This window comes from Lissotriton helveticus, chromosome 1_1 (genome assembly GCF_964261635.1).
Source record: "Lissotriton helveticus chromosome 1_1, aLisHel1.1, whole genome shotgun sequence".
NCBI classification, from domain to species: Eukaryota; Metazoa; Chordata; class Amphibia; order Caudata; family Salamandridae; genus Lissotriton; species Lissotriton helveticus.
Genome location: NC_136057.1, coordinates 1834847813 through 1834867802, shown reverse-complemented (window position 1 = coordinate 1834867802; position 19990 = coordinate 1834847813). Strand labels below are relative to the sequence as shown.

Here is a 19990-nt window from a genome sequence, read left to right as displayed (position 1 = left end):
GGGCAGTGTTCCATCGTGAAGTCCATCCCCTGCAGGGAAATGGACCACCTCAACAGCTTTGGATTCTCACCCCTCATCTTCATCAACCATCTGAGGGGCCTGTGGTCTGTCTGAACCCGGAAGTGAGTCCCAAACAGGTAGGGTCTTAGCTTCTTCAGCGCCCAGACCACAGCAAATGCTTCTCTCTCTATCGCACTCCACCTCTGTTCCCTGGGAAGTAACCTCCTGCTGATGAAGGCTCCAGGTAAGTCTCTGCCCTCTTCATTCACCTGAGCTAGAACAGCCCCCACGCCATGCTCTGAAGCGTCCGTCTGGACAACAAATTCTTTAGAAAAGTCGGGTGCCTGGAGTATGGGTGCTGTGCACATTGCAGTTTTAAGGGGGTCAAAGGCAGTCTGACAGGCGTCAGTCCAGATCACAAGTCGTGGCTGCTTCCTGGAAGTCAGCGAAGTCAAGGGGTGCACAATGTTACCATAATCCTTGACGAACCTCCTGTAGTAACCCGTGAGACCCAAGAAGGCTCTCACCTGAGTCTGGGTTTTGGGCGGTGCCCACGCCTGGATGGTATCAATCTTGGATTGCAGGGGGGCCACCTTGCCGCTCCCTACTTGGTGCCCCAAGTACACCACTGAACCCTGCCCAATCTGGCACTTACTGGCTTTGATTGTGAGGCCTGCTCTGTGCAGGGCCAACAACACTTCCTGGAGGTGGCGCAAGTGTTCCTCCCAGCTGGCGCTGAACACTGCGATGTCGTCCAGGTAGGCGGCACTGAAATCCTCCAGTCCAGCCAATACCTGGTTGACCAACCTCTGGAAGGTGGCAGGGGCATTCTTCATCCCAAAGGGCATAACCCGGAACTGGTAGTGGCCGTCTGGTGTGGAGAATGCTGACCTCTCTTTTGCCCCATCAGTCAAGGCGATCTGCCAGTACCCAGACGTTAAATCAAACGTACTAAGGTACCGGGCAGCCCCTAAAGGATCTATGAGCTCATCAGCTCTGGGGATGGGGTGCGCGTCAGTCTTGGTGACTGAATTGAGTCCTCGGTAATCCACACAGAACCGAAGTTCTGGTGAAGCACCAGGCGCTGCAGCCTTCGGGGCCAAGACCACTGGGCTGGCCCAGGGACTGCTAGAGGACTCAACCACCCCTAAGGCAAACATTTTGGAGACCTCCTCCTTGATGTATGCTCTGACCTTGTCAGTCACTCTGTAAGCCTTGTGCTTCACAAGAGTGCTGTCCCCAGTGTCCACATCATGGACACACCACTGAGTGACACCGGGAATCAAGGAGAACAGATCAGGGAATTGTCCCAACAGTTGGCGACAATCTTGCTGCTGCTCAAGGATCAGTGTGTCAGAGAGGCAACACCATCCACTGACCCATCTTGCTCTTTTGCATACAGGAGGTCAGGAAGAGACTCACTCTCCTCCTCCATTCCAGCATCTGTTGCTAGGAGCATGCCCACTTCGGACCTTTCTAAGTGGGGCTTTAAACGGTTGACATGCAGGACAAGCAAGGGGTTCCTGGGAGACTTCAAGTCCACCATGTAGGTGACATTGCTCTTTTTCTCCACAACCTCAAATGGTCCAGTCCACCTGTCCTTGAGCGCACAAGGTTCCACAGGGGACATGACCCAAACTTTCTGACCAGGCTGAAGCTCCACCAGAGTGGCATTCCGGTCGTACCACCGCTTCATCTCTTCCTGGCTGGCCTCCAGATTTGCCTGAGCAAGATCTCTGAAGCGCCTAGTCTGGTTCCTAAAGGCCAGCATGTAACTGTATACATCCTGGGGAGGTTTCCTGGGAGATTGCTCCCAGCCTTCTTTGACCAGACTCAAAGGTCCTCTGACCGGGTGTCCATACAAAAGCTCAAAGGGGCTGAACCCTAGAGACTTCTGTGGCACCTCACGGTAAGCAAACAGCAGGCATGGCAAGAGGACGTCCCATTTACGCCTCATTGGTTCTTCAAGACCCATAATCATGCCTTTAAGGGTACGGTTGAACCACTCAACCAACCCATTACCTTGAGGGTGGTAAGGAGTGGTGAACCTGTAGGTTACCCCACACTCCTTCCACAGAGACTTCATATAGTTGGAAATGAAGTTGGTACCCCGGTCTGACACACCTCTCTGGGGAACCCCATGCGGGAGAAAACACCCATCAGTGCCCGTCCCACCACGGGGGCCGTCACTGTTCTGAGAGGGATGGCTTCCGGGTACCGTGTGGCATGGTCCACCAAGACCAGGATGAACCTGTTGCCCATGGCTGTCTTGGGGTCCAGGGGCCCAACAATGTCAATCCCCACCCGGTCAAATGGGGTACTGACCACGGGAAAAGGTTGGAGGGGAGCCTTCTGCTTCCGCCTGCTTTTCCCACTTGCCTGGCAAGTTTGACAGGTCTTGCAATGGATATCTGTATCCCTTCTCATCTGAGGCCAATAAAAATGGGTGACAAGCCTGTCATAGGTCTTGTCCTGCCCCAGATGTCCAGCTAACGGAACGTCATGAGCCAAACCCAGTAGGAAGGCTCTGAAGCGCTGGGGTACCACCAGCACACGGGCTGACCCAGGCTCAGCAGCCTTAGGCTCGCTATACAGGAGATCGTTCTCCCAGTAGACCAAATGTGACCCTGACTGATCACCTGTTGTCTGGGCTGAGGCCTGCTGCCTCATACCCACAAGAGAAGGGCACACTTTTTGTTCAGCACAAAATTCTTCCCTGGAGGGACCACCATCCTGCTGCCAGTGGGTCAGCTCGGGCAGGTCTCCCAGTTCAGCTACTTGTTCCCCTGTGGGTTCCAGGGCATCCCCCTCAAGGTCTGCCTCCTCCTGGACCACGGGAACTATGGGGGACGGTTTCCCGCGCCCCCTGCCTCTTCTCTTCACAGCTGGGTCCTGGGCCATACTTTCAGGCTCCGGGACCCCATCAACACCCTTACTTGCTGTCATCGATCGAGTGGTTGCACACACCCACTCTGGCACACCCAACATTTTCAAATGTGTCTCCCTCTCCACCTTAGCCCAAGGGGAGTCTTCCAAATCATTGCCCAGGAGGCAATCAACAGGCATGGCGGGCCTTACAGCAACCTGAAGAGTACCTGAAACTCCCCCCCATTCAAAGGAAACCTGAGCTACCTCACACGCCCTCTGGGAGTTGTCAGCAGCTATCACAGGGTAGAATGCGTGGGGAACCACCTGCTCTCTGGACACCAAGTGACACTTGACAGCTGTCACACTCGCTCCGGTGTCTCTGAGAGCTTCCACTCTATGGCCATTAATGGTCACCCACTGCCTATATTTCTTAGTGTTACTAGGCAGAGGGGGTGGAGGGACCATTTCCATGTCTCCTAAAGAGACCAGGGACATCTATGCGGGACCCTCCCCACCAGGGGCAACCATCTCCTCCCCTCCCAGAGCTACACTCGCCAACTGATGGGGGTGCACATGGTGGTGCATTAGAGTTCTTCAAGGGACACTGGGGATCATAAAAACGGTGTCCCACCTGCTTACAAGCGTAGCAGGTCATTGGGCCCCTATGAACAGGTTTACCTGTCGGGCCTCTGACTTCTTCACTGGGGGAGGCTGGGAACCCTTCCCTTGGTTCCCTTGGGGATTACTTTGGGGCCCTTTCTGGAACTCCCTCTGTTTACCCTTGTCCCCCCCACTCTTCTGCTGGGGACCCTGCCCACCTTTGGCTGAGTCTCCCACTGGACCATTGTGGACCCTGGTACTGACCTAGCGGTCCGCCTCCTCAGCAAGTTTTGTAGGGTTAGATATCTTGCTATCAATAAGGTGCTGGCGCAGCTCTGGAAAACAGGTATTAGACAAGTGCTCCCAAGCAAACAAATCATAAAGAGCATCATAACTTTCCACTTTGCTGCCCTTTACCCAACCATCCATGGCTCTGCAAATAAATGACACATATTCAACCCACGTAGTACCAGGCAATTTCTTACATTCTCTAAAGGTTTGTCTGTACTTTTCTGGGGTTAGGCCATACCTCAACATTAAAGCATCTTTCATATGAGTATAAGACATCCTATCCTCCACAGGAATGTCCAACAGGGTATCTCTCCCCTCATTCACAAAGCGACCCCACAACCCCGCTCCCCAATCCTTCTCAGGGACCTGGTGGGCCAACAATGCTAACTCATATGCTTTAAACCATTGACCAATATCCTCATGCTTCTGAAAATATTTGATCACATCTTTGGGAAAATAAAACCTACTTTCTGCAGGCACAGATGGGATGCTGCCACCAGAGGGATTCAGTTCTAAATTCTTAGCTTTGAGCTCCATTTCCCTCACCATTTTCTCACGCTCAAAAGCCAACTTTTCTCTTTCAAACTCCAACCTTTTGATGTCCATATCAGCTTCTCTCCTGCTTCTTGCATTCTCTAACTCCAACTGCCCATTTATCTTAAGTTTTGCCATTTCCATGTTGTATGCTCGCTCCTTTGCCCTTTCTTCTCTTTCTTCAGGAGAAAGACCCTTGGAGGAAACACTGCTGCCGGGAGGGGATCCAGGCCCATTCACTGGCACCTCCTCCTCCCCTCCCTCTGGCGGTACCACCACCGCATCAGAGGGATCTCTGGCCTCTAACCAGGCTTCCAATGCTTTGAGATATTCTCCTTTCTTTGTGATGCCTGGGGTAGGAACTTTAAACTGCTTGCAAAAGTGTTTCAGCATCTTTACCGGGTATTCGTTGATCTTTTCCCTATCAAATTCCTCCTCAACAACAGGGGTAGTGACTCCAGCATCACTCATGGTCAAAACTGGCAATTTAAAAAATCAAGCTTCAGAAAAGCGGAGAACAAAAATAGAATCCTACCAAAACAGATTGTGGCTGCGCTATGGTCTGCTTTCAATATGTAGCGCACACTAATCACTGCACATGGGTCATAAATGCAAAGTTCAAATCCTCACCGCTGACCCACCAATGTTAGAAGCGGCTGTCTCTAGTTGGCAGAGGTATACACTTCTGACAAATAGGGACACACCTTTTCTAGTCAGGGCAAGGGGATCACACACTTAGATAACCCCTGCTCACCCCCTTGGTAGCTTGGCAAAGCAGACAGGCTTATCTCAGAGGCAGTGCGTTAAGCATTTGTGACCACATACAGAAATAAAGTGAATACACTACAAATGGACACGACACTGTAGTATTATAAAAATAAGGATATTTATATAAGGCTTAGCACAAGACCAAATAACGACAAAAATATACCACAGTCTTAATAAATACTCTTGGAAGGAAAAATAATAGTTCAAGCGTAGTTTCTTCTTAGCACAAAGTCTTTAGTATCAAAAGCAACTCTTCTTCTTTAAAACAGTTCTTGGCAACAATGTAACTCACACAGGAGTCACACGACGTTGAGGCAAAGTTAATCCAAAGGTTCGGCGTCGACCGCGAGGAGCGCTACGTCGAGCCCGGAGTCGCACAGACCCCCACAACACAGTACCTTGGAAAAGTGAAGCACTCGATGATCAGCGGCGTCGAGATGTCCGGCGTCGCGTCTTCGGCGTCGATCGGGCCTCGGAGTCGGGGCGATCTGCAGCGGCGTCGACAGATGTCAGGCAGGAGCAGCGCTCACGAGGCGAAGCAGGATACGGCGTCGTCGTCGATGTCGATGATGTTGCAAGAGTGAGCAGCGCTCACGGCGTCGAGAGGGCTCGGTGTCAAGGCGTCGGCAGCGGCTTCGCTACTAGCGTCGATCGGGCCCGGCGGCCGGCGTCGAAGGTGCGGGACACGGGAGCTGCACTCACGATGTCGAGCTGGATTCGGCGGCGTCCGTCGGCGTCGAGATTGCTGGATTCTTCAGAGGTGCTGGATTTTCAGGTTCCAGCAACAAGCGCTTTCAGCAAATAAATGAAGTCCTTTGGCCCTGTGACTTCAACAGGAGGCTGGCACTCTTCCAACCCTTGGAGATTTTCTTTAGCAAAGCTTGAGAGTACACACACAGTTCCTCTCTCCTGGTTCCTTGGCAAAAATAAAGAAGCAACTGCAGGATTCCCCCAACAAACAGCACACTGGCAGAAGGGGTAGGCAAGTCCTTGGATCAGCAGGCTTCTTGTCCTTGGTTCAGGTTTCCTTTGTCAGAAGTGATCTAAATTCTTGGTTCAGGGGTCCTTCTCTTATACCCCTTTTTGGCTTTGATCCCTTTGTCCATGCAGGGGAATTTCCCCCCATCCTGGGTTTGTTGTGGGTGTTGCCAGGCCGAGGCACCTGGCCTATTCACTGTGCAGGGCAGAGTCTTCAGCCGCCCAGCAGGAAGTGGAGCCAGCATTGTCACTGGCAGGGGCAGGGCCATCAGTCGCCCGGTAGGAGGTGGGGCCAGGATCGTCCCTGGCAGGCACAGAGTCATCAGTCGCCTGGCAGAAGGTGGAGCCAGCATTGTGTCAGGCAGGGCAGGCTATCAGGAGCTACTCTTCCCCTACTCTCAATGCAAATGCCCCACTCACCCCACACTGACTCATTCAGACCTCTGGAGCCACCCAGCTCCTGTCACACGCACACCAAAGCAGCAGAGACCAGTAGACAGTCAGACAAGAAAATAGCCACTTTCTAAAAGTGCTATTTCCAAATACAGAGTCTAGAAACCATCCACCCAAACGGATGCGTTATTAAACCCTGAGTTCAGGGATACCAAACTCGACATTGCACCATGCTCCCGAGCCCGCTAGGATTATAGCATTAATAATCCTGGCAGCCCATTCTAACTGATGGAGAGCAGGTAACCTTACAATAGTGAAAAACTAAAATGGCTGTAATTCACTATTAGGACAGGCCAACTTTGTCATGCTTGTCCTACCTTATGCTTACAATGCACCCTGCCCTTGGGCCTACCATAGGGGTGACTAACATGAAGTTAAGGGAAGGTTTAGGGACTGGCAAGTAGGTGTACTTGCGCAGTCTGCGTGACAGTACCAGACTGCACGTAGGTCTAGCAATGGCAGACCTTTAGACATATTTTACCAGGCCGCTTCTGTGGGTGGCACAACACGTGCTGCAAGCCCACTAGCAGCATTTGTATTTACAAGCCCTGGCACTCCTGGTGCACTCTACTAGGGACTGACAGTAAACCAAATAAGCCAAACATGGAATTCAATCAATACAGTCATTTCACATAGGGAGCACTTGCACTGTGGCACTGATCAGCAGTGACGCAGTGTCCAAAGCAATATACCAGCTAAAACATCGTAAACAGAGGAGGCAAACAGAAAAAATGGAGGAGAGACTCATGCCAATGATGCCAGGTCTAACAGGAGGTATGGTGCACTGAACTCAGGCTGTGGTTCTTTCTTTACCCGCTGACAGATGCTGCATCGATTTCTTTGGCTGCACAGCGGTGGTGCTTGGAAATTTCTCCTGCATTGTGGTGCTGCATCAGAAAAACAGGCACTGCAAGGGCGATGCATGGATTTTGATGGTTTCAAACAGCAGAATAATCTGCACCACAAAGCAGGTCAGAAGTCCAAGCAATTCAGAGATGGCAGAGATGAAATCTTTGATGGCCCTGAGACTTCCAACAGGTGGAGACACACAGGCCCTTGGAAAAACTTCATAAGCAGGATACACAACAAAAGTCCAGTCCTTTTCCTCTCCAAAGCAGAAGCAGCAACTGCAGGCCAACCGGGCAAAGCAACACACAGCAAAGGGGAAGTATTCTTCCTCTTAGCTCTTCAGCCTGGCAGAGGTTCCTCTTGATCCAGAAGTGTCCTAAAATTCTGGGGTTGCAGGTCCAATACTTATGCTGCTTTCGGCCTTTGAAGCCTTTGTAGTTTACAAGTTCCTGCCTTGCCTGCCCTTGGCTCCAGAAACACTCCGGGGGTTGGAGACACCATTGTGAAAGGATAGACACAGCCTTATTCAGGTGCAGGGAACAGCGCCACCCACCACTGTAGTTCGGTAAGGGTCATCAGAGGGGTGATGGCCCATCAGCATATGAAGGGCACACTTCAACTCTATTTTTGTGACTATCTAGAGTAAATGTACAAACAGGCCCCTGTCCGTCTAAACCAGACAGCATTGATTCCACAGGCAGGCAGAGGCACAGTATGATTAAATAAGAAAGTGCACACTTTCTAAAAGTAGCATTTCCAAACACACAATTAAAAAAAAGACTATACTAAAAGATGTGTTTTAAAATTCTAAGCTCAGAGAGCCCAGATTTCAAATCCTTAGCTGTTCCCAATTGAAAGTTACACTTTTAAAATATTACTAGGTGGCTCCAATGATAACCTATGGGAGAGCTAGCCCGTGCAATAGTGAAAAACGAAATTGGCAGAATTTCACTATCAGGACATGCAAAACACACCAGTACACGTCTCACCACATACACTGCACCCTGCCCATGGGGGTACCTTGGGCCTACCTTTGGAGTGCCTTACATATAGCAAAAGGGAAAGTTAGGGCGGAAAGTGGGTGCGTTTGCTAGGTCGACATGGCAGTTTAAAACTGCACTCACAGACACAGCAATGGCAGGCCTAAGACAGGTTTACAGGGCTACTCATATGGGCGACACAACTAGTGCTGCAGGCCCGCTAGTAGCATTTGATTTACAGACCCTGGACACATACAGCACACTTTACTAGGGACTTACCAGTAAATCAAATATGCCAATCCTGGATAACCAATCAGAATCCCAATTTACACAGGGAGCACTTGCACTTTAACACTGATCCGCAGTGGTAAAGTGCCCAGAGTATCTAAACCAGCAAAAACTAAGTCCAGCATACAGTCAAAAATACAAGATGCCAGGTCTAACATGTGTACCCTCCAGCTGAAAGCAGGGAGAACCATCCAACCTCCTGGGAGTTCTCATCACTAAGGCGGAAGAATCTGGACAGACCATCAGCATTGGCTTCTTTTGTACCAGGGTGGTGATCCACCATGAAATCCATCCGCTGTAGGGTAGTGGAATACCTCAACAGGTGAGGGGCCTGTGGTCTGTCTGAACCCGGAAGTGAGTCCCATACAAGTAGGGTCTTAGTTTCCTCAGTGTCCAGACTACAGCAAAACTTCTCTCTCAGTTGCACTCCACTTCTGTTCCCTGGGAAGTAACCTCCTACTAATGACGGCTAATGGTTGGTCTAGGCCCTCTTCTTTTAGCTGTGCTAGATTTGCTCTCACACCATGCTCTAAAGCATCTGTCTGCTCAACAAATTCCTTGGAGAAGTCGGGCATCTTCAGCACGGGAGTCGAGCACATGGCAGCCTTCAGGGCATCCAAAGCGATCTGACAAGCCTCAGTCCAGATCACTCTCCTTGGCTGCTTCCTAGAAACCAGCTCAGTCAAGGGAGCAACAATGGTGCCATACCCTTTGACAAATCTCCTATTTTAACTGATGAGACCTAAAAAGGCTCCCACCTCAGTCTGGGTCTTGTGGCGCTCCCAAGCCAGAATGGTGTCAAACTTGGGTTGTAGGGCCGCCACCTGGCCACTTCCTACCTGCTAAGTACATCACAGATCCCTGCCCTATCTGGCACTTACTGGCATTGATAGTAAGGCCTGCCTTCTGCAGAGCCTCCAACACTTCCCAGAGGTGATGCATGTGATCCTCCCAACTGGAACTGAACACTGCAATGTCATCCAGGTATGCAGCACTAAAGTCCTCCTACCCTGATAAAGCCTGGTTAACCAACCTCTGAAAGGTGGCAGGGAAACTTTTAAACCCAAAGAGCATCACACAGAACTGGAAGTGCCCCTCTGGCATTGAAAATGCAGACCCCCTTTGGCTCCTTTGCTCAGGCCAATCTGCCAGTGCCCACATGTTAAGTCAAACATATGAGGAACTTGGCAGATTTCAGCCAAACTATGAGCTCATCACCTCGTGGGATGGGATGCCTGTCAGTCTTAGTGACGGCGTTGAGCTCACAGTAGTCTACATAGAACTGCAGTTCAGGTGTGGCACCAGGTGCAGCAGTCTTTGGGACCAAGACCACGGGTTGGCCCAATGACTGTTGGAGGCCTCTATCACCCCTAACGCTAGCATCTTGGAAACCTCTTCCTTGATGCTGGTTTTGATCTTGTCAGTCAACGTGTAAATCTTGTGTTTTACAGGAGGTCTATCCCCAGTATCCACATCATGGGCACATCAGTGTGGGACTCCCGGGGTCAAGGAAAACAGGGAGGTAAACTGTCCTAACAACTGGCAACAGTCCTCCTGCTGTTCCAAGGTCAGTGTTGGGGAGAGGTTCACACCCTCCGCAGACCCATCATGCTCCTTGGCATGCAGGAGGTCAGGAAGAGGTTCACTTTCCTCCTCCATTCCATCATCTGTTGCCAGGAGCATAGTCACTTCAGACCTCTCAAAGTGAGATTTGAGGCAGTTTGCATGGAGGACCCTCAAAGGGCTCCTTGGAGACTGCAAGTCCACCAGACAGGTGATATCACTTTTGCGCTCGACCACCTCAAAAGTCCACTTGTCCTGGAGAACATGCGGCTCCACTGGGGATACGGCCACACTTTCGGGCCAGGTTGAAACTCAAACAGAGTGGCATTCTGACCATACCAACGTTTTATATACTCCTGGCTGGCTTCTAGGTTTGCCTCAGTGAGTTTCCTGACTCGGGCAGTCTGGCTTCTGAAGGCCAGCATGTAGCTCAATACATTACTGGGAGTCTCCTCCTAGCCCTCAGTCATCAGACGCAGAGCTCCTCTCACAGGGTGCCCATACAACAATTCAAAGGGGCTAAACCCAGTCCCTTCTGCTGTACCTCCTTTTAAACAAATATAAGGCATGGCAAGAGGACGTCCCACTTACACCTCATGGAGTATGTCAGACCCATAAGCATGCCCCAAGGGCTTGGTTGAATCTCTCAACCAACCCATTAAATTGGGGGTAGTATGGGGTGGTGAACCTATAGGTTACACCACACTGTTCATACAGAGACTTCATGAAGAAAAATATCAAGATGGCACCCGGGTTGAATGTCATCTATTTGGAGAAACCCATATGGGAAAAGATCCCCATCAATGCCTGTCCCACCACAGGCACCTTCATTGTTCTTAGAGGTATAGTCCCTGGGTACGGGTATCCTGGTCCACCAAGATCAGGATAAACCTGTTGTCCGTGCTGTCTCGGGGTCCAGAAGCCCCACAAAGTCAATGCCCACCCTCTCAAAAGAGGTGCTCATGACAGGAAAAGGCTGCAGCAGAGCCTTACATCGCTCTCCACTCTTGCCACTTGCCTTGCAAGTCAGGCAAGTCCTACAATAAGTAGAAGAATTTCTGTGCATGTGGGGCCAGCAGAAGTGGGTGATAAGCCACTCAAAGGACTTTCCTGTCCAAAATGTCCTGCCAAAGTCACATTGTGAGTCAGACCCAGTAGGAAGGCTCTGAAGCACTGGGGTACCACCAGCATTTGAGCTGACCCAGGCTCAGCAACCTTAGGCTCATTATACAGGAGACCATTCTTCCAGTAAATCCAGTGTGATCCAGACTCCTTGCCAGCTGCCTGGTCTATGGCCTGCAGCCACGGACAATCAAGAAAATGACACTCTTCTACTCCTGGCAGAATTCCTGCCTGGTAGGACGCCCTTCTTGCTGCCAATGGGTCAGCTCAGGCATGTCCCCCTGTTTGGCCACGTGCTCCCCTGTAGTTTCCAGGGCATCTCCCTCAGGTTGCTGGACCGTAGGAACTTCTGGGGCTTTTCTCCCATGCCCACTGCCCCTCCTCTTTTTGGCAGGGACCTGGGCCGCTCTTTCAGGTTCCAGGTCCCTCTGATCACCCTTCCTGGCTGCCATTGACCGAGTGCTCACACACACACACCCTGGCAACCCCAGCAATTTCAAATGTGACCAGCGTTCCACCTCACCCCAAATGGAATCCTCCAGGTAATTTCCCAGTAGACAATCAACAGGCATGGTTGGGTTCACAGCGACCCTCAAGGAACCTGAGACCCCCCCCCCATTCAAAGGAAACCAGTGCCACCTTGTACTGTCACTCAGATTTGTCCACTTCAACTACTTGGTGGAACACATTGGGGAATACCTGCTCTTCAGACACCAGTTGACACCTTACTGCAGTCATTCTGGCTCCAGTGTCTCTCAGAGCTTCCATCCTCTATCAATTGATGGTCACCCACTGCCTGTATTTCTTAGTGTTTCAGGCATAAGTGTCCTCTGAACAATTTCACTGTTCCCTAGTGAGACAGGGTTATCTCAGGGAATCTGGGTATGTTCAGCTCTGGAGCTAAATCCCTTAATAAGGGGGTTCCTCAGGGCTAATGTCTCAGCCTCACGTACTTTAACATATACATGGCCACCCTTACAAAGATCTTCAGAGAACACAGCGTTGACCCTTTTTCATATGCGGACAACACCCAACTCCTGTTTTCGTTTGACAATAACATGGACACAACTAAACAGCTCTTTGCAGAGGGTATGCGTGCTATCTCCAACTGGATGACAAATAACTTCCTGCAGTTGAATGCCAATGAAGCCAAAGTCCTCCTGTTTGGAAAAGCACAATTTATCTGGTCCCCCGATTGGTGGCTGGCAGAATTAGGCCCTGCTCCTACCCCCACTATCAAGGCAAAAAACGTAGGAGTGTACCTCAACGTTTCCTTATCTATGAAGGACCAGGGTGGGTGCAGTCTATTTCGGTATGCTAAAGCTTCTCCTAGGAGTGTTTTATCTTCCCTCCCTATCTGTGCGCAAGACCCTGCTCCAAGCTCTGGTAGTCAGTTGTTTGGACTATTGTAATGCACTACTGGGAGTGGCAAATGAGATGGTGCTAAACAGGTTACAAGTGGTCCAGAACACTGCAGCTCGGTTGGCTCTGAATCAACCATTCAGGGCTCCCTCCTGGCCATTACTGAAAGGCATTCACTGGCTTCCCATCCGTGACCGAATCAAGTTAAAAATATGCTATGTAATTCAAAAAACCATCAACGATAGCATGCCCAAGTATATGACTTAAAGCTTGTCCCCTATCGACCCAGTAGATCCCTGCTTTCAAGTGGGTAGGGTCTGTTAGTAGTGCCTCGGGTCAACAAACTCCAAATGGGGGGGGAAGAATCTTTTGCCTACATAGCACCGCGTCGCTGGAACTTATTCCCCAGTGCCTTACGTATGTACCCTAACTTGATTAGATTCAGAAAACTATTAAAAACAGAACTTTTTAAAGAATTATTGCCGTCACTACCTCCTTGATTCTATCCATTGCTAGTGCAGAGATATCCCTGCCGGGGTGAGTCCAGCGCTCTACAAATCCCTCATTCATTCATCTAAGCTGGGTCTCAACTCCATCCCAAGCGCTACACTGACCACCCCGTGACTGCGCACCACAGGGTGACCCTGTCCACTTGGGGCTCCCCCTCATTGTGACCCTCCTGACCACATGCATAACACTTGGGGGGGTCCCCTTCTGCAGGTTTCCTTGTGTATTTAACATGTATATTCGTAAAGCACACGTATCACCCAAGCTAGGGTCTCAAGGCGCTGAATAACAGATGTTTATTATTACCCAACTCAATGGTACTCATTTTATTGACCTCAGATGGATGAAAGGCTGAGTGGACCCGCCAAGATTTGAACCTGTGACCATGAGGTCAAACACAGGCCCCTACAGTGGGCGCATTAGTCCACTAAGCCACCAGACCCTGTAGAGATACATGTTTTTTTCTCATTGGGGGATGGGAACCTTTACTTTGGGAACTATATTGGGGCCCTTTAGAGAACTCCCTCTGTATACCCTTGTCCCCCCCACTTTTCTGCTGGGGACTCTGTCCATCTTTGGCGGAGCCACCCACTTACCCCATGTGGACCCTGGTACTTGTCCAGCAGTTCACCTCCTGAGCAAACTTTTGGGGTCAGTCAGCTGGCTACTAATCATATGCTGGTGCAGCTCTGGCAAACACAGACTATACAAGTGCTTCCAAACAACCAAATTGTAAAACCATGATAGTCATTTACCTGGCTGTCCTTTATCCAACCATCCAATGCTCTGCAAAAATGGTAAACACATTCCAACCAAGTGAATAAATTAGCACTACCAATGCCGGACTGTAGGCGCCGCACTTGGCTGTCCCGTTTCCTCCTTATTTTAATGGTTAGTGCACAACAATTCCTGCACCTGCCATCATTAGGTGCAACTGCAGATGCAGAGCAACAACAGAAGATTAATGGAATGGTGCACAAATGACAGTTTTTTGTTCACTATTATCAAGATAATGAGTCTGGAAAAATACCCAAATTGTCAATAGTTTTTTCAATAAGCTGAAAACAGCATCATCCAGCCAACTCATTTCTTTCAGATTGGTTGCTTGAACTTTACCACTGCTGTGGATAATACATACATAAAAACATAAACATACACATAGTGAACACATCTACACATAAAAAATACAATTTTACACAAGATTTAGAATGTCCAACCACAAAATTACATTTAAAAACAACAACTTTACGACAAAAATAGTTTTTAGACAAATCATTACTTCATATAAAAAGAGCTCTCATATGTAGACATGACTGACACATAAGAAAAATTACTCACTGGGACTGATGTGTTATAAAAGTGCATGCTGAAAAAGATGGAAAAATAGTAAGAAATACACTGAGAAGTTACAGACTAGGGTGTGTCATCAAGATACTAAACAGAAAACGCAGACCCACTTAAAGAAAACACAATATAGAAAAGAAAGACAGAAGATTATTTAAATGAACAGTATAGTGTTGCAAAAGAGAGGTGAGGAAAGACGAGGAAAGAGTCCAGCAGGTAAAGTACTCCACCATTCTAACCAAACAATGAACCAAAATACCGTGTATCCCACATGATGGTGTCACAGAGGTGAGAAGGGTAATCATGGATTGTAAGGACCACATACCTAATTATCAAAGATCCGTGGATACGATATCCAATGGAGTCGTAGACCACTTACAATAAAAAGTAATGCACCCGTAAAACAAACTAGAGCGTTAAAGAGGTCAATTCCAACCAAGTATGAGAATCAGTTTTCTTAAAAGATCTAAACTTTTCCTTATACTGCTCTGGGGTGAGACCATACTGGGTAATCAAAGCATCCTTCGTGTGGTGTAGATGAGAGCTGTATTTCTCCCTAGGGCTGTCAATGTGTCTCTCCTCTCTACCTCAAAGGGTTTGCCAGACCCCCTTTCCCATTGGGTGTTATGGACCTCAATCCTGTAGAATGATGCATCGTGAGCTGAAAACCAAGCATGTATGTCATCCAGCTTCCCGTACTCTTGCACCAGATCCTATGAAATGTGCACCAACTACCCAGACTGCACTGGCTGCACACTGCAACCACTTGAACTGGACTCTGTCTGCTTGGCCCTGATGTCCAGCTCCTTTAATCTCAATTTAGGGGCTACAAGCAATTTGTTTTCCTTCAGAGCAAGGGTCCTCTGCTCCAGGGAAAAGGCATTCTCCTTATCTTGTTACTTTTGCTCCCACTCAAACGTTTTACTTTCCATCCTGAGCTTCTCCAGCTCAAGCTTTTTCTCCCTGGCCCTCTCTCTGTCCTCCCGCTCCTCTAGGGACACACTCCTAGATGACACATTGCTGCCACCCCCAAAAGAGGCTCCCACAGGCAGATCCTGAGCTCTAAAATCCCCTTGCTGGCTCTGCACCCCCAAATCCATATTACCATTCTCAGCCTCCCCAGCTTCTCTTGTTGCCCACCAGGCCTGTGGCGCCTTTTGAAGCACCTCCATCCTAGCAGAGTTTCTAAGGGTGTTGCAGGGATTCTAACCTGGAACAGAACTATGCTTGGGACCATAGCACTTCGGTATGTAGGGAATGAGTCACCATTACCACCTCAGTATCTATGAGTCTAACTTCGACTAGCTAAGTGCCTCACTTGCCCTCCTAACCTTACCAGGGAAACAAGTGATTAGGCACCCAAGTTTACAAATCTCTCGACCTACACAGGGATCATAGTAACAGGACCCACACATTCTCTCTCTCACTTATACTTGTCAATAATAAGATAAACAGGAGACACAAAGGAAATTTAGAATATTTATTTAAATGATCATGCTCAGAAATGCAGCATTCGTGCCACAATTACAAAACAAATGCATACTAAAAATACTGTTAGCATGGTTAATAAACTGTACACCATGAAAAGCCCTATCATTTTATAGGACAGAGTACCCTAAATCACCCTCCCCTGCTACTGAAGTTAAATGATTATTTATTAAAGATATCTGGGATTAGTGGCGGACCCCGTACCTTTGCATACACAGATTAGCGTTCTACATCTCAGCAGATGCAGTGTTCTTGTCTCGGAACTCTCGTTCATTGTGTGTTTTTTGTCTCCTGTACTCATCTATATGACAAGACATGTGTGTATAAACATCAGCTGCATTTTTGTCTTATGTCTAGGTGATAGTGCCTGGCCAGAAAGAATGACAAGGGACATTGTTGTTTGACCTTTTCTGTGGTGTTGAGACAAATCCCAGAAAATGGACTGAACACGAAAACATATGTAGGTTAAGTGTGAAAGCGCAATGTGGCACAAAGCAAGTATGTTTATGTAGTATTGTCTGCAAAAACAAAATTAGGCCTACACCATGTGCAGTTAGGCTAACATACAGAAAACTACAATGGGCCATGCAGGAAACACTCAACAAGGGGGCATCCAAAATCTTTGCACAACTGTTTGAGCTGATCCACTTTGTAAGACTGCAACTTCTCAATCTCAAACACCAATTTTGCAACCTCACTTGCTGGCTCACCAGAGAGAGACATGGTATGTGGATACTTCAAGGGTTATCACAAAAATAGGAATAAGCAAAAAGCAGTATGTGGTCGCCTAATGGTCTGCACAAAGTAGTAGTGTACACCAACTACTGTGTGTCAACGTAAGAAATAAGTCATATACCACCGCTGACCACCAATGTTAGAATTGAAGGTCTCTAGTTAATTAATCACAATATTACCTTACTTTGGCATTCAAAGTCCATACCATGTTTACATGCTAATTAAACTGAAAATAATTTGGAAACCAGGGCCTGCATTATGTATAGGGTGCACTGTCCATGTTTGCGCCACAACATACCTTCAACAGGTGCACCAGGCACAAACATAAACAGTGCATATGATTGCAATGAATGCGCTGCCCTCAAGAGAGCTGTGAACTCAGGGCTGCCATGGGGCAATGCATTCAGTGAAATTCAGAGGAGCTGCTTTAATCAGCCACAGAGATCCCCCTGCAGACAGATTCAGTGAGTGACTGCATCTCCTTGCACGGGGATGTCTTGAGGGGTCCATGGGACCCCTTTTTTCCTCCAGAGGGTGACCCACAGGAGGCACATGATAAGTGAGCCACCGTTTTGTGGGACAGTCAGTGCGTCTCCTAACAGCTTCCTTGCCCTTGTGCCCACATCCATAATATGGTGCGAGCACAGAGGCATAGAGATTCCATCATTTGCATGAGACCATGCCCCCATGCAAATGAGACAACGCCCCTTCGAAATAGTGTTGGTGCTACATGTGCGCCAGTGCAATCTGTATTACATAAGGGGCCGCACAGCGTCTGCAGCCCCTTCTGGAATACCTAAGTGCCCTGGCGGTGTACACTCTTGTTGCGCCCCCAGGGAATTTTGGGCCAGATGTATGAAGGCCCTGTTTTGTGATTTCCTAATTGCAAATCTTTGCAATTCGCAATTAGGAACTCGCAAAAATAGAATGCATAGAAGTGTGTTTAACACTTTTAGTAATTACTAGGGGATCGCAAATGACCTACCTTATAATTATTAATGAGGTAGGTGGGACCACTGCCTGCTCTTGAAAAATGATTTTACTAACATTCACAAAGGGGAAGGGGTCACTTGGGGCCCCCTTCCCATTTGCGAATGGGTTACCACCTACTTGAACTAGGTGATAAAATGTGAATGTTTTGTGACCGCATTCACGGTCACAAAACATTGATGCATACAGTTAGGATTCGCTATTTGGAAGGGATGCCCTAAACATACCCATTCCAAATAGCGAATCACAAACCCATTTTGTGATTCAGTAACAGGTTACCGATTCGCAAAATTGGGTTTGCTGCATCAGAAACGCATTTTTCGTGATCGCAAATGGGCTGATTCTGTGAATCGGCCCGTTTGCGAGGAACAAAATGCATGATGCCTCTGGCCCTTTGTGTAATACAGCCCCAGGGAGGTTTTCTGATAAAGATAAGACATATCTTTTTGTTACCATTTCATAAAATGTTTTGATGCTTGTGTGGATATGGAAAGACATCATCTCATAAAAGATAAAAAATCTAAAGGTCAGTTGCACTTTTAAACATTTCTCTCCCTTTTGCCCTTTTGTCTCAGGACGCCGAGTCTGTTTGGGAGAGCAGCTGGCAAGGATGGAGCTTTTTCTCTTCTTCACCACTTTTCTTCAGCAGTTCACTTTCTTCATCCCAAGGGATCAGCCGAGACCTAAGGAAGAGAACTTGCCAGGTGCCATAATATCTCCCAAACCTTACCAATTATGTGCTGAAGTGAGATGAGGAAGATCATCCTACAAGGCAAAACATCTTAACATTATATCGAAAACAATAGAGCCACTGGTGTCCTTCAGGAAATGATGGCTGAAATTTTACTTAGAGCATTCAATTTTAACGTCCTGTACACTACGTTCTGTGATGAGGGGTGGGCTCTGAGGGAATTTTACAAATCTATAGTTAGAGCTCATTCTTTGCTGTTAATTCAGGACAGGTTTCAACCATATATTATTATGGTGGCTATCCCTCAGCATATGTTTATAGTGACCCATTTTGTCCTTAATATAGCTCACAATTCAAACTCCTCTCCCACACTTTCAAGGCACTACATAACACTGGCCCACCATACTTCAACAAACAGATCTTTTTACAAAAATCTTCCAGACACCTACATTCCTCCGGACTTCTACTTGCACACATCTCACGCATATGGAAAACAATATCCAGTGGTGGAACCTTCTCCTACAGCGCGCATGAAGCGTGGAATGGCCTGCCATTAAACATTGGAGCCTCCTCCTCACTTCTCGAATTCCACAAGAAACTGAAGACCTCCCTTTTCAAGTAGCCCACCTAGGGCCTAGATCTGGCTCAACTCATACCAGCTCAGTGCAAGGATACCCTACCAGGTGATAGTGCATTCTATAAATCTACATAACATAACATAGCATACCATAACATAACTTACTGGTTGTGTTTTCTAAAGTGGCAGGAGTTCATTACCTTTCCATGATGTCCCTGTAACAACAACTCTGTTCATTATACCCTCCATTTTATTGTTTTTTTTTGCAAATATTGTAAAGCCCCTAGAATATGATTTTTAAAGCCCTTGCTCAAAAAATGCAATTTTACTCAATGCACACTGGCATTATCGTTTTTACAGCAACTATGTGCAACAAACATCTGTTTAGCATTAATTGATTTGTTCAATGCCCTGTAAAGATAAAGTGATCGCTTTTGGTGTAGTATGAATTATATATGCAAACCTCATTTACTTTATAATTATTTGTCTTTGTTTATGAATTTGAGAACTATAACTCTGAATCATGGATTGTTTGTAACATTGTTATTGAACTTTGATTTCGCTATATTTTGAATAATGAAGATATATGTTATGTTTTTTCTTAAACTCATTAAAGACCAATTAAATTGAATTGTACAGAGGTCATTAAATCATCCTTGATTTGAGGGTGGCTTCTCAAACTAGTCTGTGATGTACTGTCTGCGAATTTGTGGGATATAAATTTGATGGTAAAGAACACAGCCTTTGTACGTCACAAAGGGGCTCATTACGATGGCGGACTGAAGTCCGTCCGTCATCGTCCCTGGGGTTTGGGACCGGCCGCCTATAAGGCGGCGGTCCTGCAAATGACATTACAAATCAACCGCCACCATGGTGGGTACAAATGGCACATTTAACATTGTGGCAGGTGCTGCTGGCTATTTGCATTTCCCTGCACTACATGGCAGGCACAATGCGGTGCCTGGCACATGGTGCAGGGAAATGTAGGGGGGCACCTAATGC

At 47.9% G+C, this 19990-nt stretch overlaps 1 protein-coding gene across 2 annotated transcripts in view; it reads left to right on the top strand.

Moving 5' to 3' along the window:
* LOC144753555 (cytochrome P450 2D6-like) overlaps positions 1 to 19619 on the top strand; it is a 294974-nt gene extending 275355 nt beyond the window's left edge. Inside the window, exon 9 of one of the 2 annotated variants that reach the window (XM_078641207.1) lies at positions 18296 to 19619. In XM_078641207.1, the coding sequence (XP_078497333.1) occupies positions 18296 to 18474 (179 nt within the window). In that variant the 3' untranslated portion in view covers positions 18475 to 19619. Of the gene's footprint in view, positions 1 to 18251 lie in introns of both variants that reach the window. The other variant, XM_078641214.1, reaches the window with a different exon arrangement.
* Positions 19620 to 19990: the final 371 nt, after the last annotated feature.